The sequence below is a fragment of the Panthera onca genome, chromosome E3, assembly GCF_046562875.1.
Source record: "Panthera onca isolate mPanOnc1 chromosome E3, mPanOnc1 haplotype 2, whole genome shotgun sequence".
Lineage (NCBI taxonomy): Eukaryota > Metazoa > Chordata > Mammalia > Carnivora > Felidae > Panthera > Panthera onca.
In genome coordinates, this window is record NC_138354.1 from 33038116 (window position 1) to 33065367 (window position 27252).

At 52.4% G+C, this 27252-nt stretch overlaps 2 protein-coding genes across 3 annotated transcripts in view; one reads left to right on the plus strand and one right to left on the minus strand.

The window, feature by feature from the left end:
* The window catches only part of TVP23A (trans-golgi network vesicle protein 23 homolog A), a 28896-nt gene extending 28117 nt beyond the window's left edge, over positions 1–779 (plus strand). The window contains exon 8 of the mRNA XM_060648476.3: positions 602–779. The gene's annotated coding sequence lies outside the window, so the exon portion shown is untranslated. The remainder of the gene's footprint in view (positions 1–601) is intronic.
* Positions 1–27252, minus strand: NUBP1 (NUBP iron-sulfur cluster assembly factor 1, cytosolic). 2 transcript variants are annotated; one of them, XR_009614837.3, is made up of 13 exons: positions 27085–27252; positions 21116–21327; positions 20933–21037; positions 18813–18946; positions 11984–12052; positions 9415–9447; positions 8297–8387; positions 7524–7678; positions 4881–4991; positions 4503–4605; positions 2261–2343; positions 1215–1298; positions 1–656 (listed from the first exon to the last, which is right to left on the minus strand). XR_009614837.3 is itself a non-coding variant. In XM_060648473.3 (12 exons), the coding sequence occupies exons 2-12, from the start codon at positions 21132–21134 to the stop codon at positions 598–600; spliced, it is 963 nt and encodes a 320-aa protein (XP_060504456.1). In that variant the 5' UTR covers positions 21135–21327; positions 27085–27247; the 3' UTR covers positions 1–597. The 2 variants fall into 2 exon arrangements, 1 of the variants encoding a protein (XP_060504456.1); XM_060648473.3 differs by lacking the exon at positions 2261–2343 and having other exon boundaries at positions 27085–27247.

A 27252-nucleotide genomic window follows, 5' to 3' on the forward strand; every position in this document is an offset into this window, starting at 1 on the left:
TGGGTGTCTCCTTTTATGTAATTAAAAAAAACCAAAAACCCTATAAGCTGTCTTATAGGATGCTGTAAATTACTGGCTATAGTGTGCACTAGGTACAGACACAGATGACCTCTTCTGTTTCCATGGGTGATTTAAGAGCTTTTCAAGGGCTTCTGGGGACTAATTTTTCCCTCATTCTGAAGCAGCATTTGGACTGTGCTACTTGAAGCCATGACTGGGTTTTGCAGTGAAGCCACACATCCATCACCGGGGTTCTTTTTTAGGCTTATCTTCTGAGGCAGCAGTGGCTTGAGGGAGAAGTTCTGTAACTGCACAAGCTTCCAGCAGAGAATTCCCAGACCAATAAGCCGTTGGCTCTTTCCTGGAAGCAGGCCTTGGGGGAGAGGTTTGAGGTTCTTATTTTTAAGAGGCGTGTTTGTAAAGAATGCCTTTATGTGTGTTGAAAAGTATACAAATCCTATGACTCAAGCATCTCTAAAAAAATGACTTCATGCCATACCAGAGTCTGGTCCCTTTCTGCCTGTGACCCCACTCTGTCCCCATGCTGCTCAGGCTGGAGTGCAAGTGCGGCTTGCGTCTTGAATGTTCTCTTGTGTTTCAGGAGCTGATGAGGTGCTCTTCTTTTGGCTGATGGAGACCACAGAACTCCTGGATTTCTGGAACACGAGACACAGAAGCAGTGATGATGAGGCAGTGTCTCCGGCAGCTGTGCCTGTGCTGGTGAGGGCTGAACCCCCAGACGGCCTAACTCCCAAAACAGCCCTGTTCTGCTGCTGCCCTAACTCTTCAAAAGCGCTCATCCATGGTCCTATCTGGCTGAAGTCTCCCATCGGCTCATTCCACAGATCAAGAATCCTGGGAATGCTGGTATTGGCCCCGGACACCATCTTCCTAGGTAAAAGGAACTCTACTGTGTGCCATGAGCCTATACGCTTTAACAACTTACTGCTCCCAGCCCCCCTAAAATCCAGGCTTCCAATGGCAGCCCACCAATGTAGTCAGGTCGGCACAGGTTTGTTTTTTTTCCTTTAACCAGTTTCTCACAGACACCTGGCTTCCTGGGCTGAGGGTCATCCCAGCCCCTACTAGCCCTCCTGTCCCCACCCGAGGCTGCATGGCAGTGACCCTAATGCTCCACAGATGACCCTAGACAGGATCTTCTCCCACTCAGCCCCACAGCCCTCTGAGTTCCCGGGACTCGCATGCACACGTACTTTGAATGATACCTCTGTAGGCTAAAGCAGCTGGGGAATCCGGTGCATCAATCAAAAAAGACTGTCCTTTGTCACAACTCTTACCTTAAGGAGATAAATGAAAAAACATCGGTGAAGACAGAGGCCACACGAACTGGGGGTTCTTTCTGGTCGTGTGACCTTAGGAAGGCCTTGAGCCTCACCGGACAAGAGCAAAGCTGAGAAACACACAAAATGAACAGCAGCGTACAAGACGTGGGTTCCACCGGGTGCGTTTTCCACGGCAGCGGCCACCTGTCTGCTGGGCTTTCCCAGCACCCTCCCAAGGACACACAGTGGGGTCCTAGGATCCAGGTGCCACGGTGCAGGGACCTCTGGCAGTGGTCGGAGACCCTGCCAGGCAGGTGCTCTTTTCTTCTCCCCCTATCCTGGGCAGAACCCCATCAGCCTACCCAGCACTGCTGGAGAAGCAGGTCTGTGGTTCTGCTCCCCAACCTTAGGTGGGCCGTGGCAAGGCCAAGTGCCGAACTATCCCTTTCTCACTTCCCCTCTTACTTGGGCACAGGGCCAGGGAAACCGAGCTGGCGGGGGGGGGGGGGGGGGGGGGTGTGCAGGGAGGATCCAAGAGGAGAGGGGGGTGGCAGAGGTGGAGCCCAGATGAGCCCGGGCTACCCTGGGACCATGGCAGAAATGGGGTAGCTAGACTAGGTCTGGGGAATCCCAGCACAGTCCCGTGATGGCCACGATGTTCTTAAGTCTTCCCTTCCCCAGTAGGCCCTCCCCTTCCAAAGGTACCCTGGTTCATTCCCCATTTTCAAGGCTCCCCTTTCCTCTGACTGTGCTCTAAGAACAGTCCTGTCAGAAGAGCTTGTTGCTGAGGCTTTCTGGTGTCCTCTGGGGACATCGATGCAGCAGCAGCCCCCCCGGCAGGGATGGGGGGCATTGTTATCACCCCCTCTTACAGATGTGGCTGTCAGGACTTGGAGCCTCCAGCCGGCGGTGGGGAGAAGCAGGACTCTGAGGCCGGGGAGGGGCTGAGAACCCCAGGGCCAGTGAGGTGGCCTTACCTCCTGCCCCAGGGCTCCCACCCAGGCTGGACCGCAAGCTTCATCCCTTCCTGTCTGTGTCCGGGCATCCACCTTGGCTCCCGCTGGACAAAAGAGTTCACGAGGGTCACAGTGCCCTCACCGCCTTGTCCTCCTTTCCACTGTACGAACGTGCTAACCCCCCTTCCTCACTGGTCTCCTGATTTCAACGACAAATGAGGCTCGGGGACATGTAACGTCACACGGTACTGCTCCCTAGAAGACACTTCATTCTCTTAGCTTCAGACTGAGCCGCAGCCGCCCCCGAGGGCCTCTGCTAGCAGCTCTTGTAAAGTGCTAGAACTTTGCTTCTTTGTGACTAGTGGACGGAGTCAGGCAGGAGGGCAGCTGCCTCCCTCCCTCACAGGGGCTGGGACCTGCACACTGGCTTGGGGCTCCCCGAGCCTGGATAGGCTCTTCCGGGCCCCTCCCATCCTATCATAGGGATCTGAGGGACCTGGCCTCCAGCTAGGGGACAGGCTCACAGCAGTGGGTACGCCCGGAGCCACTGCCCAGCCTGTCCCTCAGCAGCACCCCTGTGCTCCAGCTGCCGCTGGGGACCTTTAGCAGGAGACCTGTGCTCTGACCACCCGAGGGAAAAGGGTGAACTCAGCACCATGCCTGGCCGGCGCACAGTGGTTAATCTCCCTGGGTGTTTGCCCCTCCCTAAAAGAACAGCTGGGATTTCCTGTGGTACCTGGGGTCCCCCAGCGCAGAGTGCTTCTCAAGGGGGAGCAAAGGCTCCCAGGATATTCTCCTGGGCCCCAGGGTTCCAGAGAGGCACGCAGTCCTGGGGCGGCCCCACCTCCTTCCAGCCCCCCAACAATCTGGCCTGCCTGGGCGTGGCCCACACAGCTCCCCAGCCTGCTGCCAACCCTCAAGCCTCCCCTGCCTCTAAGAAGCAGCACGGGAGTAGGAACCTGGCCCTCCCCACACCCGTGTCTCCCATGGTCATCATGGCTGCCCATCGGCCCCAGCTCCTAGATGGCTGGGACCTCAGCCAACTTTCTCCCCAACCATCAAGTCCTGTCCCCTTCCCTCTCCTGCACGTCCCTTCCTCCACATGGCAACGCCCAGCCCCAGGCAAGTCCTACCCTCCTCCCCACTCCCCTGCAGAGCCGCCTGCAGGTCTCCCTCTCAGCACTCGCCCCTGTGCCCTGGCTCAGGGTCTGTTTCTCATTTCCCAACTGCTGCAGGTCCAGCAGCCAAGCTTGGCTGCAAAGCTGTCCACACCCGGGCTCCAGCCTGCCTTCCAGCCTTCGCCCCTTGGCTTCCTGCAGGCCCAGGCCCCTCTGCTCGTGCTCCCACCCCACGGCTTCTGCAAGTCCCCGGCACAGCCGACATACCCAAGTTCAACTCTGTGGTCCCCGGGAAACAAATGTGGAGGCAGGTATAACTTAAAAGGTGTGGACTGCCCTCCCCACCATGCCACTTAGCAACAGTGAACACACAATGGGGATGGGGTCCACCATTCCCTCCTCCAGGCTCACTGCAGCTCACGGGGTTGTCTAGAGGGGATGCGCGGGACTCTGGCATTAAAAACGGGGCATTTGTGGGGCACATGGTGGCTCAAGTGGGTTAAGTGTCCCACATGAGCTCAGGTCGCAATCTCGCGGTCTGTGAGTTGGAGCCCCGCGTCGGGTTCTGTGCTGATAGCTCGCAACCTGGAGCCTGCTTCGGATTCTGTGTCTCCCTCTCTCTCTGAACCTCCCCTGCTCTTGCTCTGTCTCTGTATCTCAAGAATGAACATTAAAATAATCTTTTTAAAAAGGGGGCATTTTTTCATGCAACATAGCCCCTGAAGGCAGACCAACACCCTCACCTAGTGCTGAGAGACAGGGCCCTCGGTGCTGTGCCGGACCTCCCAAGAGGCAGAAAGTCTTCCTAAGGGGTTTTCCAGGCTAATTGTGTTCAGGACTTTCACCTCAGAACCTAATTCCTGAGATGGGACCGCCCAGCATACCCCTGCCCAGTCCCCCTCCGGCCCCCTCGCCTTGGGTGAATTCCTCTCCCATGGCCTCCCGGCATCTTGCAGACAGTCGTGACCCAAGTTCCAGGCCCCACGCGGCCCCCTCGTGACCCAGAGGGCCTACGGTTTCCCTCGCCTGGAGGTGAGCACCTGAAAGCAGGCCCTTCATCTGTGGCCCCCACGGTCGCGGCCGTGCGGGGTGTGAACACCCCGCTTGGCGACACAAAGTTGAAATCGGCGCTCAGACTCACCCACCTATGTGTGGGTCCAGAGGCACTTTTCCGAGGAGAGGGATCTTCAGGTCCTGGCACAAGACCTCCGCACCCCCCGTCGTTGGTGGGAATATCTGAGACTCTTTCTAGGAGGCAAGTTAAAAGGGAAGAGTTAGGACTTTGTTTTCAGAATTAAAACTGGACATTTTAAAGCAACTTTAAAAAATGGCTGTTTGAGTATGAAACAGTAACCACCCCAGCAGAGTTTTCCTTAAATCAGCAGTATTTTGTGTGTGTATGATCCCACTTCCCAAAATGAGGGGGAAAGCAGAAACTGTGTCACAGAAACCGTGTCCCAGGCTCTCCTCCACCACTACGAGGAAGGGCCTGGGCGGCCGGGCCCGGGCCACCGCATTCCCACCTTGCACTTGGGGCAGACGAAAACACTCATGTTCTCCACCACTCCGATGATGGGCAGCTTCACCTTGTGGCAGAAGCTGATTTCTTTGCGGACGTCCTGGAGGGACACCTCCTGTCAAGGTTCAAAACACCATTTATTTCAAGATCAAAGTGAAAACAGACTGTGTGCGGGCAGGGGCGGCACTGCAGTGGACTCGGCACCAGAAAGCCTCACGTTTAATAAGTATTTGGGCCTGACCATGTGGTGACCCCTGTTCGGGGCATGGACTCCCACAAACCCCGAAAGGATAAACCTGAACAGCCAAATGGTAAACGTACAATGAATGTGCAGAATAATAACCTTTTACGACACCTCAGGGTTGTTTTCTCAGCAGTACACGACTGTGCACCATTGTCTAGATCGGGGGAAAGTGGGCCCCATCTGGCCGCCTGCCTGTTTTTAGAAACTTCTGGACGCAGCCACGCCCGTTCCTTCACATCTCATCCCAGGCTGCCTTTGTCCTCCAGTGATACAAAGGAGTAGCTGTGACAGGATGTAGGAGACATAAAGCCTAAAATATTTATATCTGGCCATTTAAAAAAAAAAAAAAAAAGGTTGCTAACCTCTGATCTCAACTTTTGAACACAGCTTTATGGACAAGAAACTAAGGCACATTCCCGTATTGAGATTGAATTCACTTCTGAGCTCTGAAAGTTCATCTGACAGCGTGAGCACTGTGTGTAATCCTTGCTTAGTACCCTCTCCACGCCCCGGTGCCACATTATTGCAGACACGTCTGTGGCTTTACCACGTGGGGGGTGCCCGGAGGCACAAGGCTCCCAGTCCTCCCTCTCTCCTGAGCACACCTTTGGTTCTCGGTCTGTCTGGCACGGAGAGAGAGACACAAAGACATTAAGGGAGAAGGTCAGCTGGTAAGAGTCCCCGCATCTCCCTGCACCTCTGTCGTTCTCCCCTTGGTGGCGCCGCTGTGTCAAAAATGCCCCCCAAAAGGGTCCGCTGCCTGTAACGGTGGCTGTGAAGGGCTCTGAGAAACCAGGAGACCCTGCTGTCGTGTCACACTCTGCCGAGAGGTTCTGGAGGAAGGGCACACAAATGTGGAGCGTCCTTCCATGGCTTCCCGGAGAAGGGCCAGCCTCTGCTCTTGCTGTGCCTCTCTTGTTGAGCCCAAGGGGCAGTCTGTGCTCTCTCACAGTCAAGTTGCCTTAGCCTTTTTTTTTTTTTTTTTTTAATGTCTCTTCATTTTTGAGAGAGCAAGCATGAGTGGGCTAGGGGCAGAGAGAAGGGGACGGACGATCCAAAGCAGGCTGAGCCGACAGCCCAACGTGGGACTGAAACTCATGAACCTGAGCTGAAATCGGATGCTCAACTGACTGAGCCACCCAGGAGGCCCTGAAGAAGCCACCTTGATGCAAAGTGGATTTCTGTGGTTTCTCAACAGATGATTTTGAACCAGTTCACAACAAAACTGAACACCAAGAGTTCCTGTATGCTCCCTGTGCCCACCCCCCTAACGCCTCCCCACTATCAACATCCCACGGCATGGCGCTGCATTCCATCGTGTGGCCGGCCTGGAGTGGCCCCGACCAGCCTAAGGACAAAGCCACCCTCCCTCCACTGCCGCTCCCTGGGACGGGTGCTCCCTCCGCTGCAGCCACCAGAGGGGCGTATCTGCTTCTCTGCACGCCCCCCAGAGGCCCCCTGACCAGCACCAGAGCCCTCTCTCACGCCTGTCGCGTCGTCCGCTCCCTGACCCAGGCACCCCCACGTGGCCCACCGTGGTCACCCCCGCTTGTCGGAGCGCCACGAACGCACTGCGTCCGGCACCCACGTTCCTCCGTGAACCGCACAGGCCCTGAGGGAGGACCGGCCTTTTCCCTCCCTGGCGCCTGGCCCGGGGCGTGTTCGTAGTGGGTGCTCGGCACAGGTCTGACAAGGGGTGATACTGACTGCCTCACAGACAAAAACCTACTTTCTTGTGCTTTCTTAGGAGTGGAGGAGAGTACCGTGACAGGCGTAACTCATTTCTTGGGACCCTGTGAGAGCAATGACAAGAACAGAGCATATCGCAAACCTGACCATGTTTGTTCACTGCTGGGCTCACTCAGGCTGACGCTACTGCTCTCTCCTCAGCGTGCGCCCAGCACGGCCTGCGTGCGACTGGGACAGGAGGACCCAGGCGTCGCTAAAGAAGGGGCAAGGGCTGTAGCAGCTAATCCAGAAGCCTGTCTATACCCGAAGATGGCTGTACGGAAAACCAGACTTCCTCTGTTTGTCGGAGACGTGAACAGAAGCACTGCAGGGGGACGGATGCGGGGGCACAGTGGGGTGGGGAGGTGACCACGAGGGACAGGCCGAATTCTAACAGCACCAGTGGCCTTGCGGGCTTGGTGAAGGACACTTCAAAGCAATTTCGAGCCGCTACTGTTTAATCTGTGGACAGAATTGCGGCATGCTCATTTTGTACACAGCAAACGCCTGGACCACAGACAAAACGTTTCACAAGTTTCTGCAGATCCGAACCGAGGGCGGTCGGAGCACGTGTTGGCGGGAGCTGCTTCAAGAAAAGGGGCTCGAGACCGCACGAGAAAGAAACCGTTCGACAGGGCACAGCGTGGTGCCCTCTCTGCGCGGGCGCTCGCTCACCTGAGGAGTAGTGATGATCACCGCCCCATCGACGTGTGCCGCGGACAGGTACTGGACGGCCGAGAGGTGTTCGTCCGACGTGCCCGGCGGGGTGTCCACGATGAGGTAGTCGACCTCTCCCCAGTCCACGTCCCGAAGGAACTGCTTGATCATGCCTGGAGAGAGATCCAGTGAGGCCCCTTCTCTTTCTCGTTTCCGTACTCACGACTCTCTAGAGGCGGTTCAGGATCTTCACGTACACTTGGTCTGTGCTCTAAATCAGGGGCGTCTGCCTACGGCTGGGGTGGGGCGTGCTACTGGCATCTGGCAGCTAGAGGCCAGGGTGCCGGCACCCTAGAAGGCAGAACACAGTCCACCCCTCCCCTAACAGAGAATTCTCTTGGCCCCAGAAGTCACGAGGGCCTGGGCTCAGGAGCCCTGTCCTAAAAGACACTTTTGCATGGTTACCCTAAGCCTCAGCGGCCCAATCACCTTGCTGTGATGTCACCTCACACGTTTCTTGGGCATAGAAAAGCTACTATAAAACCACAGTGAAAATAATTTCAGGGTTACAGAGGTCTTAAGGAGAAAAAACCCATCATAGATGTTAAAAATTGTCAAACAGCCCCTGGTATTTCTGTTCGGCTCTCTTCAACCAGTGAAGGCAACAACAGAGGCCATGAGATGCTTACAAATGATACCGTGCAAAAGCCCGGCAGATCACAGTTGCCATCCTGACGGGCCAGGCTGCCCTTGGAAGATGGTAAGCAAAGAGAAAAAGTGGAGTGGCAAACCATTCTTCTTTGGTCCCCTCCAGATAACGGCATCGTCAGGACTGCTGAGCAAGAAACCCACGGACATCACCCCCAGGTTGTCTTCCAAGAACTAAACAGGATGAAACAAGAAACATTTAAAACCACAGGGCAAGGCACTTCCTTGTCATTTATCTGAGCTCAAAATGAAAAAACCATTTGGGGAACTAAATGACCACGTGACTTATGGGTCTAGTCATTATTTTTTGCCAGTTTATTATTTATTTTGAGAGAGGGAGGGACGGACGGAGAGAGAGACGGGGAGAGAGAGAATTCCACGTAGGCTCTGCATTGTCAGCACGGAGCCTGACCTCACAAACTGTGAGCTCACGACCTGAGCTGAAACCAAGAGTGAGGCCATTAACCGATAGCCACCCAGGCGCCTTGGGTCTATTCATTCTTTAAACCCACAAATCATTTTGAGCAGGAGGAGAAGGGTTACCATGGGGGGGGGGGGAGGACTTGAAAGAGGTCCCCTGGGGCCCTGTGCTGCAGCCTAACCTCAGCTGAAGCATCCTTTAACTGCTCTCACCTGGGTTGGCAAACTTTAGCTTCCAGGCCAAATCTGGCCCACCTTCTGCTTTCGTACGTCAAGTTTTGTTGGAATACAACCGTGGTCATTCATTCACGTATTATCACCTTCACACTTCAACAGCGGGTAGCGTACCATCCCTGAACTGCAAATATTTACTACCTGACCCTTCGGAGAAACAGTTTGCCAGTCCCTGATCTTAACTGTATTCCCTGCACCTAAAACAGTCCTTCGATAGTAAGTATCTGCTGACTGAGTGTTGGGTTGAGGAAAGTGTTGCCAGCCCAACCCACATCTGTTAGGTACACATGACACACTACCCTGAAAATAAGGCAAAGAGAAATAATAGGGTGCTTGCGTGGCTCAGTCAGTTAAGCCTCTGACTTCAGCTCAGGTCACGACCTCACGGTTCGTGTGTTCGAGCCCCGCATCGGGCTCTGTGCTGACAGCTCAGAGCCTGGAGCCTGCTTTGGAATCCGTGTCTCCCTCCCCACCCCCCGCCCCCACGACTTATGCGCACTCTCTCTCTCAAAAATAAACACTGAAAAACAAAACAAAACCAACTCACCACTGGAGACCAGCCCGAGCCACTCTGGTGAACCTGCACAAACACGAACACGGACACACGCATTTATAAGAAATGACACGCTTAGGCACACTTCTCACACAGACCAATTTACACATTAAGAAAACAACTTCATAAAAACAATTCCTCCTCTCAAATGCTACCACTAAATCCTTACTAGAGAGTGAACAGCTGGGGAGAGGCCATGGGTCATAGAAGCTCTATTTCTCAACCCTCCACCCTCCCTGAGTTGGGTTATTTTGAAACCCTGGCTGGTTATGTCTAGTCAGGTTCAAATATAACCTGGGGCCGGGGTATTTTACAGGTGTGACAGCAACCAGGCGGGGGTTGTCGAGGATGTGCAGGGGACTGTGGCGCAGCAAGGCCGTCTCTGTAAAAGGCCAAGTGTGAAGCAGCGACACAGACCCTGGCCCGTTGGCAGCCGGGGTGTCAGCCTGTGGGCACAAGAACTGGGGGGGAGGGGGGCGCGGACAGGGGAGAGGTGTCGACAGGAAGCTCAGGGGCCACTTCATGATTCACACTCTCTTTCCAGCAGACGTTCGTTAACAGCCGGCGTTCCACCCCGCCCCGCCTCTTCCTCGTCAAGCTGGACCTGACTCGACTTCCAAGTACATGGCAGTCTTAGCAGCTGTGTCGCCGGGCAGCACAGGAGCCCTACTGTTAAAATGCTCTCCGGGGATCTCATTCCCACGCCACGTCAGTCTCCCACAGCCAACAGCTCAGTGGCTTTCGGGATATTCGCGGGAGCTGGGCCCCCACCACCAGTCAGTTTCAGAACATTTTCGTCACCCCTTAGCAGTCGTCCCCGATCCTTCCACCTCCCCCCCATCCTAGAGGACTACCACCCACCCTTGTCTCTACAGAGGTGCCTGTTCTGGACATTTCACAGACCTGCAACCATATACCAGGTGGTCTCTGATGACTGGCTTTAAGGGTTTTTTAGCTTTTCTTTTTTTTAATTCCAGCAAACATGCCGCGTTGCATTAGTTTCAGGAATACACCACAGCGACTCTACAATTCCATCTGCGACTCTGCTCATCACAACAGGTGTGTCCTTGGTCCCCCTTCACCTATATCACCCAGGTCTTCATTTAAAAAAAAAAACGGGCGCCCGGGGTCTCAAGAGGTTGAGCATCCGACTTCAGCTCAGGTCATGATCTCACGGTTCATGGGTTCGAGCCCCGCATCAGGCTCTGTGCTAACAACTCAGATCCTAGAGACTGCTTCGGATTCTGTGTCTCCCTCTCTCTCTCTCTGCCCCTCCCCTGCTTGCACTCTCTCTCTCTCTCTCAAAAATAAACAAAGATTAAAACAAACAAACAAAACAACAAACCTTCTTCCCTATTTAAACTCATCCTCCACAATGGCAGGCTTAAAAGAGGGGGTAAAAAACATAATAACCCCAACAGGGTATGAGAAGAAAACACCATCACTTCTATTTTATCTCACCATGTAAAAAATTCAGGGTCTATAAAATACTCACCTGTTGGTACATTCAGTGCTATGTGCCCATAACTGACAAGTAAACACAGAGCCGTGCTGTGGGCATGTGCGAAGAAGCTGGTCACTGATGGCACATGAGCACACGTGTTGGACCCCTAAGCTCTTCCTCCCTCCTGGATGGTGTCATGCCCCTTCCCGAGGCGCCCTCAGCAGCAAATCCCAGCCCTGAGTAGCGCCCATAGGCCTGGCCTGCCTGCCTCTGGCTACTGTCCAGCTCCCCTACCTGTCACCCTGCCACTAGTCATTGTGCTGGTGACACTCCTGCTCCAGGGCTCCTGCACCTGGCTCCCTCAGCCCAGGAGGCTCTTCCCCAGCAGGATGCCCTGGACCACACCCTCCTAAGCAGCAGTTCCCCTTGCTCCTCCCATCCCCCCTACTCTGCTCTCATTATCTTTGATCTGTCAGCTGCCCCCCTCCCACCAGGGCTGGACGTTTATTTGCCTTGTTGACTACTCTCCCCCAGCTCGCGCACGGCGCCCAGCAGTTATGTGAAGAGTGAGCCAATCTAACACCCTGGGAACATCCTAGCTCTCTGGCCTCACTTTAATGCACTGTCTTCAAGGGGGACCCTTTCTGGGACTGCTTCTTACCACCTAGGAGGGAGAGATCAGCACCTGTACAGACTGCTATAGGGCTGAGGCCCTCCTCTGTGTCACCTGCCCGCCTTGCAGCCTCAGCTCCCTAGGGGTGACAACGAGGGCAAAAACATTCCCCTATTTCCAAGGGTACGGACCCCTGGCAAAGACCGGCCTAGCTTTCCCAGGCAGAGTGAAGTTTCTGTGTCCTACTTCTGCATTTCACTCGTGTTTCCCTTCCCCTCCAAGAAGGCATTGAAACTAATACTTCTCAAAGGGCGTGGGTGGACTTTATATACAATGCCACCCCCCCACCGTTCACAGCTGTCGTTCACGTAGACGGACCAGTGAATGTTTGTCTGGTTTCAGCATGGCCGGGTGGGGACGCACGGCTCTGCTCCGTCTGGGATCAGCCGCTCGGCCCAGCCATCTGCCGTGAGGATACTGGCTATGGTGTGCATGACAGTTCTCACCTGTTCTCCTTCCAATCCCATCATCTTGGGAATCGATGGCCCACATATGTCAATGTCCAGAAGGGCGACCTGGGAAACAAGAGACCAGAGCAATGATGCGACTGAGTGTGCAGTCCTCCAGATGTGCACTACTGGGAAAGAAACGGGGCTTGAGGAAAAGAGGAAGCGCAGAAGATAGAAACTAAGTCAGATGTGGACCAAACGGAATCTCAGGGGAGTTACGGCATGCAGCTTCCAGGCGGCGGAGACACCGTCGAGAACTCCTAAAGAGAACGTGGCACAGTCCATCAACGCCAATGATTTCAGCACCCACCCCCAGGTCTGGCCCAACTCCAGGGTGATCTAACAACCCAATGTCTGGTCAAAGATTCGGGTGCAGCCACCGCTCACTGTTCACTCGACCTTGACCATGTGCCCGAAGGAGAGGTGGGTATCATTATCCCTGCTTTACAGAAAACGAAACTGAGGTTCAGAGAGGCCCACTGACTTGTTCAATAAGCAAGAAGAGCTGGGACGTAAACCAAGGTCTCCCGACTCCAACACCGGGCCCCCTTCCGTGACCCCGTGGGGCCCGGAGAGGAGGGCCAGAGTGGAGGCTCTCGCTGACCTCTGACCAAGCTGCACTGCACTGTGATCGTGAAAGTTAGTGATGGCTTCCCCTTAACGCCTAACAGGAAACTGAAGGTAAGAAGGAAGTCGAGGGAAGCTGTGTGAAGGCTGGGAGGACTCCTCCCACCCCAAATGCCCCAGCTTCTCCGCGTGACACAGGACAGGCTGGGAGACGCCTTCAGGAACCCTCTGAAGAGCAGGAGGGCTGGTATTCCTCTCAAGACTTCGACATCAACAATCCAGAGTGCAGCACCTCTGGGTAACTTTTGAACTTGCTCCAAATCCGCTTGTTGCTTCCTCTTCCCTGGTCCCAGCAGACCCCAGCCTCCACTTCCTCACTCTGCTCACCCTGGATCGGGAACCGATTCATGATCAGATCAGCCTCTTGGCTCCCCCGCCCCCTGCTGGGCCACCTGGAGAACGCAGCCCAACGATTCTCAAGCTGAGGACCCGGTTTCCTTCCCTTCACACTGGCACTCGAGGCTGGTGGGTGTTAATGATCTAGACCTTTTATCTCAGGGCCTCACGACTCAGGAAATCACACCATCACTGCAATCCTAACAGGCTTTCCTCGCACTCTCGGTTTCTAGTCACTCAGTCTCTGCACCCTTTCTTAGGGGAACGATTTTATCAGTTTAGAGGAACCAGGCTCCCCACAACCAAGGGGGCAAATCCTGAGTGCAAAGATGCAGGAGTGCAAGAAACACATCCCATGCATTCTCTTCCCTGGTGGTGTCCAAAAAGACTGACATGTCTCTGCTATCCAGACCTCTGGGCGGCCACGTATCCTGTCCCCTTCACACTTCCTTTTGAACCTGTCACTAACTCAGAACCGATCCAACTAACTCCCTTTCTGCTCAAGCCAGAGAACCCTAGTAGAGACAAACGTGCCTGAGTAAAGCTTACAGGGGCCTCTGTGGAAGGTTCTAGAAGCCTGATGAAACAAGCAGGCTTTGCCACAACCATCTCCCAGCCAGAGACTGGGGGAACAGGGTACCATCAGGATCCCAAACTTCCCCTTAAGAAGAGGTGATGGGGACACCTGGGTGACTCAGTCGGTTAAGCATCTGACTTCCGATGAGGTCATGATCTCACAGTTCGTGAGTTCGAGCCTGGTATTGGGGTCTGTGCTGACAGCACAGAGCCTGGAGCCTGCTTCGAATTCTGTGTCTCCCTCTTCTCCCTGCTCCTCCCCTGCTCACACTCTGTCTCCCTCTCTCTTTCTCACAAAAATAAACCTTAAAAAAATAAAATTAAATTAAAAAAAAAAAAAAAAAAAAAAAAAAAAAAAAAAAAAGGTGATGGGAGGTAAGCTGTAGCCCTGATGGCATTCCATCCAGTCACCCGTGTGGACTGTTCTCTCCACCCCAACCATCATAGCTCCTGATCCCAGAAGCCAATGTTCAGGAGACCATCGGACCCCGTCCAAGCTCTCAAGTCTACAAGCCCCGGACACATGCCTTATTCAGTCCAGAAGCCCCCAGAGAGCGCCCGCGAAGGCTATAATCCCCTTCCGGATCACAAAGCAAGATGACCACTTGGTCCCTTGTGGGAGTCGGTGACTCTGCCGCGGAAAGACAGTGTGGGAGCTTTTGTGGTCTCCCAGCTGAGGTGTCACTTTTGAAGCTTCTGCTCCCTTCACCACGACTCACAAAATCCCAGACTGCCGGTGATCAGTGGGAGTGGGGGGGGGGGGGGGGGGTCGTCCTAGTTCTGTTCCCTCGTGGCTCAAGACCCTTCGCTAACAAGTTGTTGGGACACCTGCCTGCCTTGAGGGCTAACACAGAACAGTCCTGCTGAGAGTCAGGGATGCGCTTCCCCGAGACAGTGGACAGAAAAGGGACCAGAACTGCCCCCCTGAATTTAGGGAAGGAAGGAACATGTGCTATTTGAGATTCATCAACACAAGAGATGCAGAGTCTACAGTCCGTCCGTCAACAGCCTCCAGCCTTTGGAGACAGTGACGTTCCCAGTCGTGAGAAGGATCTATGGGGAAATACACTTTCCTAAGTGCAGACTTTTTTTTTTTTTTTTGTAAGCCACCAGTGCATCAAGAAATCCAGCCTATCAGCCCTATTTCCACACTGGATGGTGTGTTTCCGCTCAGTTGTGGAGCCCAGACAACTACTTCAGAACGTAGCTACGTGGAAGCATCGTTGTGTGTGAACGACAGTCTCCTTCCAAGCGGTTACTTGCCTCTGGCCTGGTTAAAGCCCATCTTCGGAGAGCCGTTTAAGAATATGCCTGACCGCTTCTAAAAGCAGAGAGCATTCTGGTTAATGTGGATATTCTCTCAGGGAAACCATCACAGTTTTTGGCTGACCAACTGGCCAATGTAAATGCGATCCTCAAACGGCAAGGGACGGACAGAAGAATAAGTCAACAAGTAGATTTCGAATGTCCTCAGCACGGTGCTTGGGGTAGGCTAAAGTCGAAATCGTCACCACCTCCCCCTCCTGTTCCAGTTAGTGGATGAAGCAGTAAGGATGGCCGTCACAGAATTTACTGAGCACTTCCCACGCCATCAGCCACCATACTGAGCCCTTTACATTTACAGCCATTACTTCCTTCGGTCCTGACGCTCATTTTACAGAGAAAACGGAGGCAGAGAGCCTGGGAGCCTGCACGAGGTCACAGACGCGGTGTGGACGAAGCCGTGATGGGAACCCAGGCAGTCTGACTCCAGAGCCGGTATTCCTGCCCACCACACTCTACAGCACCCACCACCCTGGAGCTCCGATTCTGCCCTTTCTCCAAAAGCGGTAAGGCCCTGCTTCTTCAGTCTCCTGGGCTCTCCCTTCATTTGTTCCCTGGCCACTGTTCCACCCACTGCCCTACTCCGGGTCCTCCAGGAGCAGCCGCAAACACCGCCTCCCGCCTGGCTTCCTGTCCCCTCTAATGATACTCGGTCACATGCTTGGCCGACTTCAGTGCAATGCTCTTAACACAACACTCAAATCCTACCTCTTTGCTCGCCAAATGTCTTACCAGGTCATTCAAAGCCTCCCTGGTCTGGCTCAGCCTCGTCTGTGGCTCCCTTCCCTGGAGGAACCCCACCAGACTGCCTGCCACACACATTTCCCTCAGTCCCTGCCAGAGTCCAGAGGCCGCCTTCTCCAAGCCCAGGGGTCCCTCCAAGTTCTCTCTCCTATGTCCCAAATCCCTAGAGCACATCTTGGAGGGTGGACGCCAAATTCCAGAGAAGCCCACCTCAGCCACTGGAGGCCGGCAGGAACAGCTCCAGCACCAGCAAACGATCAGAACAGGAAGAAGGAAGAAGGGAGAATTCAGAGCCTGGGTGAGTCAGAGAACACCGAGCGTTTCAGATGACCCAGCCCAGCCGCTTCACTCCCAGCCTGTGGCCTCCCCCAAGGGTTCAGCCTTCCTCCAAAGAGGCACTTCCCCTGCCAGCACCGGTGCTTCTGGTGCTGCAAACCAAACTGGGGGCCAGTAAACTACAATCTGGGCGCCAAACCCAGCCCGTTACCTGTTTCTGTACAGCCCACAAAGTAAGAACGGTTATTACGTTTTTAGAAGGGTGGAGAGGGGGAAGAAATTACACAGTTTCATGCTATAAAATTCAAGTACCAGTGACAATAAAACTGTATTAGAACATGGCCATGTTGGTTTCTTTACAGATTGTCTATGGCTGCACTTATGTTTAAGGGCAGGACTAAATACTCGCTACAGAAACGATTTAGTCTTTGTAGGCCTTCCTATGGCCTGTGAAACCTAAAATATTCACATTTTGTGTAAAATGTTCTTTACACAAAAGTTTGCCAACCCCTGGGGCAAACTCTAATTTCTTTTTTTTTTTTGTTTTTTGTTTAATGTTTACTTACCTTTGAGAGAGACAGAGACAGAATGCAAGTGAGTTAAGGGCAGAGAGAGAGGGAGACACAGAATCCGAAGCAGACTCTGAGCTGCCAGCACAGAGCCCAACGTGGGTCTTGAACTCCCAAGCTGTGACATCATGACCTGAGCTGAAGTCAGCTGCTCACCGGACTGAGCCACCCAGGCGCCCCGCAAACTCTAACTCCTTAATCCGGTGATTTGAAAAATGTATTCCTAGAGTCCCTGGATACTGGTGAGGTGTCTCAGTGGCCCCCGTGTATATTGAGGGCATGTCAAAATGGTAGGCTTGATCTCCTACCCACTGTAGCTGGCTTTTTTGCAGAAATGAAGCCTTCTGTTAAGATCTTACGGTGGTTATTTCACACTAACGTAGAATGGTTTATCTCCTACAAGGATAAAACGCTGAAATTCACCCAGCTTTCAGAATTTAAAAATAAACACATGGCAGTTTTGAAACTTCGATATTAAATTAATTGACTTCTACATTCCCTTCTGGCACTTTTTAATTTTTTTTTAAAGTCAAAAAGCGGAGGGCCATTTATCAGAGTTGGAAAAGAAATCTGAACTGAAACTCAGCCCTCGTATATAAAAAAATAACTCCAGGGGCGCCTGGGTGGCGCAGTCGGTTAAGCGTCCGACTTCAGCCAGGTCACGATCTCGCGGTCCGTGAGTTCGAGCCCCGCGTCAGGCTCTGGGCTGATGGCTCGGAGCCTGGAGCCTGTTTCCGATTCTGTGTCTCCCTCTCTCTCTGCCCCTCCCCCGTTCATGCTCTGTCTCTCTCTGTCCCAAAAATAAATAAAAAACGTTGGGAAAAAATTTAAAAAAAAGAGAAAAAAAATAACTCCATATTCAAAACGCACAAAGAGAAAACTAATACCCAAAGATAAGTCCATGTACGAAAGGAGGCACAAAGACCACGGGAAGAACGGACAGAAGAAATGGCTTTCAACACGAACAAAATACAACTGTTTTTCCACGTAGGCCTTGAAGAGTATCCTGATGCACCAGAGTGCAGTTAGTTGCCAATTCACGTCCAGAGAACAGCAGGCTCTCTGACCCACAGCACGCACAGGGCCAGGCGAGCCACAAGCCTTCGGCGAGGGCTGTCGTTTCGGGGTCAACCTACCAGAGACTTGGAGTCTAAGAGACACCCAGGCTATTCTAGTAACTCTGATGTGTTAAGTATTTATTGGAATTTTAAACAAAATTTCATTCTAGAAAAAACCAAAAACACAGAATGTGTTCTGTGTTAAAACACACACACACACACACACACACACACACACACACACACAAATCATAAACCACAGTATCCATGGTTTTATTAGGCATAAAGTGGCAACCAAAGTGAATAGGAGGGTCATTTTTCTAAGGTCAATGCAAAATTATCTCGACTCCCATGAATAATCCAACGTATTTTTAAAAATCGCAGGGACTGTAAATTTCCGTTTGAACTTTGTGGTAAAAACATTTTTCCCCCCTCTTCCTCACCACATCACACCTTTCATTAAGGCTGAAATCCAGAGAGCAGGCCCAGGCAGCTGGGAGTTTTCACGCCCATGTGTACACTTGGCCAGGAGTGAGTGGCCCAGTTCAGGGGTTGGCAGACGTTTTCTTCCTCAAGGGCCAAATAGAAAATACAGTTGACCTTTGAGCAACACAACCCGTGTGCAGTCGAAAATCCATACAGAACCTTTGACTCCCCCCAATTTTAACTACCAATAGCCTACTGCTGACCGGAAGCCTTACACATTAATAGTCAATTAGCACTTACTTTTGTGTTACATTGTAACTATATTCTTACACTACAGTAAGCTAGAGAAAAAAAGGTTACTAAAAAACTCATGAGGAAGAGAAAATACATTTATGGCACCATAAAAAGCCCACATGTAAGTGGAAACATGCAGTTCAAACCCCTGCTGTTCAAGGATAAACTGCATTTTAGGCTTTGTGGGCAAAATCAAGGATGCTATTTACCGCTTTAAAAGCAACCGTTTTTAAATGTAAACACCATTCCAGCTCACAGGCCATAAAAAGAGAGGGGCTATATTTGCCCTTGGGCTATAGTTTGTAGACTCCTGGCCTAGAAACAGGCAGAAAGGGGCTAATAAAGAGAAATAAGTCTGAACTTGACAAAATCATCAGCACACCAAGAGATTAAATGTCCACCTGCTATCCATTTTCATAGCTGGAGAATCTAACAAAATATTTCATTTCACTGTTTAACAGCTATGCTTTCCTCCTTCTCTCTGCAAGGATCTAGATTCCAAGGAAGCCAATCCAACTTAGTCTAAGGAAACCGTTCTCTACAAACCCTCAGGAACCCTCACACAGGAGTCTCTCCCAGTTTTGCCCAAGGTCCCACCTGTGTGTTTTCATCCTCTGCTAGGCCGTGGGCAAGGTGGGCACTGAATGTGCTTTTTCCAACACCACCTTTCCCAGATAACACCAAGATTTTGTGTTTCACGGTCTTCAATTTTTCTTTGATTTCTTCTATGGCTGCAAAGAAAGCAAATCAGATGATGAAGCCTCTGACCAAATGGACTTGCGAGAGCTAAATCCTTGGGGCTCTTTCAAGGGATTGTGGGCGAAATACAACCTAGCTAAGGGCGATAATAAGGACTGCCAAGAAAATAAGGCAATTAGCGCATCTGAAATCTTCTCGTTTATCGGTTGACCGGTCTGTGTCCTCTTTCTAGAACATCAGCTCCAGGAGGACAGAGACTGCAGCATCCACTGCTACATTCCCAGCTCTAGAAGAGCTTCACCCACATTAACACGCCCCAACCGGGGACAAAATCTGCCTGGGAACATTTTTGGTTGTCACAAGGAAGGGGTGCTATTGACATGTAGTGCGTAGAGGCCATGATGCTGTGACATGTCTAACAACGGGCAGGACGGTCCCCCACCCCCCAAAGAATTATCCAGATCCAAAGTTCAGTAGTGCCAAGGCAAAGAAACTCTCACAAACAGCAGGCACTTAGGATGCCCAAGGATGACGATCACATACACATTTACTACACATTCAATGTTTCACCTTCCTGCAAATCCTTAAAATACCCCCATGAGAGAACTACTGCTCCTACACATACTTATTTAAAAAGTAGGCTCCTGGGGCACCTGGGTGGCTCAGTCAGTTAAGCGTCCGACTTCGGCTCAGGTCATGATCTCACGGTCCGTGAGTTCGAGGCCCGCGTCGGGCTCTGTGCTGACCGCTCAGAGCCTGGAGCCTGTTTCAGATTCTGTGTCTCCCTCTCTCTCTGCCCCTCCCCTGTTCATGCTCTGTCTCTGTCTCAAAAATAAATAAACGTTAAAAGAAAAATAAAAAAATAAAAAATAAATAAATAAAAAGTAGGCTCCAAGCCCAACGTGGGGCTTGAACTCATGACCTTGCGATGGACAGTCGCAGGCTCTAGTGAGCCAGCCAGGTGCCCCTTGCCTGTTTTTGAGGAGAAAATGGAGGCCCAGAGAAGTTAAGACACTCGCTCAAGGTCATACTGTTTGTGGGACCCAAGAACCAAACCCAAGTCTCTTTGAACACCTTCAAAATTCTCCCAGCCTCCTGCTTTTTAAGATCTTTCTGGGGGCGCCTGGGTGGCGCAGTCGGTTAAGCGTCCGACTTCAGCCAGGTCACGATCTCGCGGTCCGTGAGTTCGAGCCCCGCGTCGGGCTCTGGGCTGATGGCCCAGAGCCTGGAGCCTGTTTCCGATTCTGTGTCTCCCTCTCTCTGCCCCTCCCCCGTTCATGCTCTGTCTGTCTCTCTCTGTCCCAAAAAAAATAAATAAAAAACGTTGAAAAAAATTAAAAAAAAAAAAAAAAAAAAAAAAAAAAGATCTTTCTGTAAGTCCCCGGAGTCTTCCCCCACCCTCCCATTTATCCTTCGTACTGATTGCTGTGATGAGTTATTTGCTTGGTTGCTTATTGTGGGTCTCGCCTGTTAAACTAACATCCACTGGGGCAGTGACCCCGTCTGTCTCATTCACAGTACCCCCAACACAGACCATTGTGCCCAGGAGGTGATGGATGCATATTTCTGTTAAATGAACGCGAGAATTGCTCTTTTTTCAAAGGAAGACGATGATGTCCAAAGAATGAGCCCGAGCCCCGCCTCCCCCACTCCCCAAGTTCAAAGTCTATACCCTACTCCTCGTGCTGCAGGCCTCCTCCGACCACTGCCGGTCACTGTCACTCAAACCTCCGGCCCCGCCCACACTTCGCCCGGACTCCGCTCACTGATCCTTCAGGCTCCGCCCCAGCCGCTACTTCCCTTTACTCTTCCATGACTGAAGGCCCCGCCCCAACCCTGACTTTTCCACGCCCCGCCTCCTCTGGGACCACCCCTCCTAACAGGCATCCTGGTCCCGCCTCTGTCACTCAACCTTTGGGCCGTCCCTCATCACCATCAACCATCAGCTGTCCCCGCACGCCCCACCTCTTCCCGGCTGGCGCCCTTCACTTCCGGCTCAGGTCTCGCCCCTTCCTCACCTGGGTCCCGAGCGGCGCCGGCTCCGGAGGCGCAGAGCCGCTGGTTGGGGCACCCCTGACATGAGGCCCCTCGGCCCGCCTGGGCGCTGCCGGTCCCGGGACAGCCTGCACGGGGACAAGGTCACAGTTAGAGGGGTTCCTGTCCCTCCAACCCCCCTATCCATGCCCCCTCCGCGCGCTCACCCTGAGGCACCTCCTCCATTCCGGCTGTCTTCGACGTCTGCGCGGGTCACCGGAAGCCGCCCTTACGTATTTCCGCCCCTTGGAGCCCAATCTGACTCCAGCCGCGCGAAATAAGTCTCAGCAAGAGGGCTGCGTGCATGCGCAGATCTTGTCTGAGCCGCTGCGAGTTCTGAGCTGCAGAGATCTTTTGGGAATTCTTCAGCACCTATCTCCTGGGAACAGAGGCATTATCCTACGTGATCTCAATGCCATTTCATACCCAAGAAATACTGATGCAAAATTGTTAGCTAACATACACTTTATATTCAAATTTAAGAGCCATTTAATCCGTGGTCCCAGATAAAACTTGCCCTCCACATCCCCATCCTGGATCCAATCAAAGGTCCTATCTTCCTTTTGTTCTCTCTTTAGCCTCTTTTAAATTGTTTTCATTTTTTTTAATTAAAAAAAGTGTTTGAATTTATAAGAGCGAGCCCCCCCCAGGTACACATGAAACGGAGAGCGGGGTGGGGGGCATCCCAAGTAGGCTCCTCACTGAGCCCAATCTGGGGCTGGAACTCACTAGCTGTGAGAGCGTGATCTGAGCCGAAATCAAGAGTCAGACAACAGACTAAGCCACCCAGGTGCCCCATTAGTCTTTTCAAATAGAGAACAGCCTTCCTCCTTCCCATGTTGCCCTTGTTTTGTCTTTCAGGACATTGATAAATTTGGATAGTCCAGGCCAATTGCCTTATAGAATACCCCATTATCTTGATTTGTCTGATCCCCTGCCCTTATGATTAGATTCAGGTTAGAAGTTTTCGGCAGAACATACTTGAGTAATGTGCTTTATTGTTGTATCACAGCTCGATGCCCCGAATTCCCAGTGGGAATGTGAGGGCTTGGTCACCTGGGGAAGCGGCTGTTACTCCGGAGAACGGTATCCTTTTCCATTTGTAATGAATAAAGATTGGGAGGTGATTCGTTCAGAGCATGTGACTAGCCTGCTCATCAACGTGCCACTCTGGTTTTAGCATCGTTATTGCCTAAATCCGTTATACCTGTGTTCCAAAATTGTGCCTTTGGAGGAGAAAAGCTCACCGTCAAAATAGTTTACTTTTCCTGAGGTCACACAGTTCATGGCAAGGAAGCCAGAGGGATGAACCTCGGCCTCCCAGCTCCAGAGTCTGCAAGGTCATCCGTAACATATGCCAGGTGACTCCGTGCGAGGTGCTGGTGCCACCAAAGTGCCCTGATTCCTGTCGCTCTGGTGCCCGTCTGGTTGGGACAGCAGATAATAAAGCAGGGAGTTACAGAATTATAAATGCTATGGCAGAACACAAACGGGGAAGAGTCAGGGAGGAATTCCTTAAAGCTGAGCAGGATACATAGATTAGGACAGGGCGGTGGCATTGACAAGTGGGGTCTCAGACGGAATGAACAGTGTGAACAAGCCCAGAGAGGAATTCTGACCTCTTAGGCAGGGACTGTTGGGATCTCCAGTTTGCAGATAAGACAAGGTCAGAGAGAGGGACTTGCCCGAGGTCTTAGAGCAGAAGGCTGCACAGCCGGGCTTCCAACAGAGTAGGGCCTGGGCTCTCGACCACTAGGCCACACGTTGGGACCCAGGAGGCAGATTCCTCTTTGTGAGACTCAGAGAAGCGAAGGGACTTGGCCCTGGGCCTCCCAGCCAGCAGGCCTCACTTGACTCTTGTGACCACAGGCCCTTTTCCCCTCGGCCACACAGCAGACGGCTGAGGCCAGCCCCCCACTTCAGATCTTCCTTACTGATGTCCCCCAAGACATTTCCAGCGTATTCCTCCCAGCTCTTTCCAGCAGCCCTACTGCTTCATAGCTCTCTTCTGTCTCTCATGACCCAGGGGCCCGCCCACGCAGCGAGTCTGCTCGGTGGCAGCGAAGAAAGATCTTCTGTTCTTCAACCCCTGTCTCGCTACTCATTCCTCACCACCAGGCTATAGAAACGATCTCCTTCCACACTAAAAAGTGAAATTGGGGCGTCTGGGTGGCTCAGTTGGCTGAGCGTCCGACTCTTGATTGTGGCTCGGGTCATGATTTCATGGTTCGTGAGATAGAGCCCGGCATCAGGCTCTGCGCCGAGCACAAAGCCTGCTTGGGACTCACTCTCTCTCTCTCTCTCTCTCTCTCTCTCTTCCTCCCTCCCTCTCGTGCTCCAACTAAACTCTTTTCTTTAAGTAAAATCAAATAAACCTCTCAGCTTTGCTCTAGGTCTCTCCTCCTCTCCCCAAACTCCTGTCTCACCTGGGATGGAATTTCCCATCTGTGGGAGGGGGAGCAGATGGGCAGCAACTAGGCTGCAAAGCAGATTCCCAGGCCCATCCTGACCTCCTCCATCAAAAACTTCAAGGGCTGGGCCAGGGACTCCTCATCTTTACCCACTCACTAGGTAGTAATTATATTCGCTAAAGCTTGAGAACCACTTCTGAAGACGAGTACGCCTCAACACTCAGTTCTTGGCCCATTTCCGGTCACACTGTCCGCATCCTCCCAGGATGACCAGCTTTATGTTGATGGCATCCTCCACTATCCAGAGGAAACATTCTCCAGTCTCCAGCTCGTTTCTTCCTAAGTTCAGACACATGTCTCCCAGTCAACACCTGATTGATTTTACTCCATGGGTGTCCCTCAGCTGTAACCAACTTCCATCCACAACTTTTTCCCCCAAACTAGTTCCTCCTTCCGGAGTTCTGATCTCAGAGAACAGTCCCACCACTGCCCTATGAACTTGAGTCCAAATTCTGAGCATCAGCCTTGCTTTCTTCTCACCATCTCCCTTGTATCAGTCATCCACTGCTGTGTAAAGAGTCACCCCAAATATATGTAGTGGTTAAAACAATGGTTTATTTCTCACGAGTCTTCCGTTTTTATCTGGGCTCACTCGTGCGGCATCGTTCAGAGGAGAACGGAGAAGATTCTCAGGTGTGCCTCCATTTCCCTCCACACGCCCCGTATCTCTACAAGGTCTCTCATCAGCGCCTTTCCACAGCAGCTGTACAAGTCTGCAAACAGGTGCAGGGGCACTTTCCCACACTGTGCTGGTCACATCAAGTGACAAGGACAGACTAGGTTCAAGGGGCAGAGAAACAGAGGCCACATCTTGATGGGTAGAGTGGCAGGTGCATAAAAGAGAGGGCGGTCAAGACTGGTGGCCATCGCTGGAAACATTCTTGAGGTCTCCCTTCAGGTCCGATCAGGGATCAAGTCCCATGGCACACACCTGTGTGTGACGCGATGCCCTCCCTGCCCAAATGCCCCAGTTCCTCCCCCCTCGGTGCATCTGTGCCCTCCCACTGTGAACAGGGCCTTCTATTCCCGGACTCTGTGCTCAGGCATGTGACTTACTTTGCCAACGTGATGTGTTAGCCAACGTGACCTAACAGAAAACAGACATTTGCCCGTTTTCCCTTTCTTGCCCCTCTGCCATCGCCAGGAGAACATGTCTGGGCTGGTCTGTGAACGTAAGATGTGGGACAGAGCCACCTACCCAGACCCACAGGTGACCACGGATGTGGGAGTCCAGAAGGACCATCCAGTCGACCCACAGACTCATGAGCCAAATAAACACTGGTTGTTTTGAGCCCTCAAGTTTGGGGGAGCAACAGACCAGTGATGTCTCCTTGCTGCCTTCCTCCCAGACCTCATCCTCCTGGGCCTTAGCAGGCCTCGCTAGGCTGTGCTGCCAGAATGAACACCCTCCAGACCGCAGAGGCTCAAGGCAACAGTTTATTTCTTGCTCCTGCTACTTGTACAGCTTCACTGGCAGAGACCTGTTCGTTGTCGTTCCTCGACGATACAGAGGACAGAGGCCCGACCATCTCCTGTCGACACTGTCTGAACACAAGCCTCTAAAGATCGTGTGATTTGGGGGCGCCTGGGTGGCTCAGTCGGCCAAGTGTCCATCTTCAGCTCAGGCCATGATCTGACGGTTTGTGGGTTCGAGCCCCACGTCGGGCTCTGTGCTGACAGCTCAGAGCCTGGAGCCTGCCTCAGATTCTGTGTCTCTGCCTCTCCCTGCCCTTCCCAGCAACCTGTTCTCTCTTGAGCGCGCATGCTCTCACTCTCTCTCTCAAAAATAAACATTAAAAAAAAAAAAAAGAAAAACAGCGTGATGTACACGCTGCTTCTGAAATGCTTCCAGCCAGAAGTGTCCTCTATTTGCATACCTTCCGTTCCAACGAACACATGGTCATACCCAAAACGGTGTGGGGAGTGTGGTCAGTCGCATGTGCTGGAAGGAGAGGAAACCCAGAACGGCACAGAATCATCTCTGTGGTTTTTCGGGGTTTCTCTCCTACACGTCTTATGGTCCTTTCCCCTTACAGTTCAGACTGGCTTACTCTGATACTCTGACACCTTCAATGGCTCCCTATGGCCCAGGCTAGCACCAATCTGGATGTGGTTTGCAGTGGCCTCCATGACCAAGTTTATTCCTCTGGCCCCACGTCTCGCTGGGTGCCAGTGTGCATGCCAAGCTCTATCTAAAATGTCTCTCCAGCAGACATTTCCCCGGGCACCCCAAGCCATCACTCTGTGGCTCACACAGGTCCTTTGACAGGAATGTCCTACCTGCTGGCCCTTGCCCCGTCCTGTGACGTCTCAGCTTTCCACACCATCCCACGGAAGTCATTTCTGGCCTGTGGAATCCACGGCATTCTCCTTTCCTGAACACAGAGTGTTCCAGAAGCCTGTGCCCAGTTTTCTGTTTTAGTAACTTGGGAGGTGTGAATGCTACAAACTTCCCAGAATCAGCGTTTCAAAGTATATTTACATCTCCTTTACATTTACTTACTTTGGGGAGTTTGATGGATTTTAAATTTAAGATTTTTATTTCGGTCCCCCCGATTGAAGATGGCAATGAGGACGAAAACAACAAAGCGAAAGCTGGAAATTTTGTCGTTTTCAATGTAGAAAACTTAGCAAGTGCCAAAAGATTTAATTAGCTACATTTTTAAATGCTTTTAAAAATAAGTTTGGAAAACTAGAGACACAGCAGAACGATCAGTGATTGCCAGGGGTTGGGGAGGGAGGGACGAACCCGCAGAGCACAGGGGATTTTCAGGGCAGGGAAACTTACTGTGTGACACCATCAGAGTGGGCACTTGACATGATGCAGGGGTCAAATCTCACAACCTTACAGCACCTAGTGTGAGCTCTAACTCAAACTGTAGACTTTAGATAATAATAACGTATCAATATTATGGTTCACCAATTGTAACAAATGACCACACCAATGCCCGGTGTTAATAACAGGGGAAATTGGGGTGGGGGAGGCAGAGAAGGAGCGTTTGGGAACTTTCTGACCTTCCTGATAAATTGTTCTGTGTGCCTAAAACTGCTCTGAAAGCCAAGTCTCATACTTCTGAAGTTGTTAGGGCTCAAATGAGCACTGGGAGGGCTGGGACACGCGTGTGTATACCTCCTGGAGGTCGTGTTTCTCAACCTACCCACATACTATGATCACCTGGGGGCTCCTCTGCCGAGGACCTGCTCCCCCCACCACCCGTTAAGTTAGAGTCCTGGGCAAGGGCCCGGGCATGTAAAGGGGTGCTGAACCCCGTTTCCAATGTGGGGTTGCGGTTTCCCCAAACCAGTAACACTGCGGGCGCCAGCCAGGTGGTCCAACAATTCAACTCAGTTTCTCCATTCTGAGGCTCTTTACCCGGAGATAGCATTTGGTTCCGCAGGATGCGGACTGCCTCCCCACCCGCACCCCTCCCCTTCGCTGACTCCAAAAGCCAGTTGCAAGCCTAGGCTGTCACCTGTGCTTTGGACTGCCCGGCTGTGGAGTGGGGATCCCAACCTCCTTGGACCTCAGACGCCTGTCCAAAGTCCAGCTTGCTCGGTCTTCTGACCGACTAGCTACCAATCAGCTTTTCCAGGACCTCCCCCTCTTTGGATTCGATTAGTTTGCTGGAACGGCCCACAGAACTCAGAAAAAACGTGTCACTTACCAGATTACTGTTTTTGTTTTTATAGAAGGAGAGAATTCAGAAACAGCCAGACGGGAGAAATGCACGGGGTGAGGTTACGGGGAGAGACTGCAGGAGCGTCTGTGTCCTCTCCAGGCACGGCTCTCTCCCCAGTTCACCAAACTGGAAACTCTCCACACTCGGTCCTTT

Bases quoted from the DNA above. Each gene is read 5' to 3' on its own strand.
- NUBP1 (XM_060648473.3), bottom strand. The intron at 18,947-20,932 runs GTGAGGAAGGGG...CTTTCTTTGCAG, and splicing joins CGGCGCCGCTCGGGACCCAG to CCATAGAAGAAATCAAAGAA. The intron at 7,679-8,296 runs GTTTGCCACTCC...ATCTCTCTCCAG, and splicing joins GAGGGGACCAAAGAAGAATG to GCATGATCAAGCAGTTCCTT.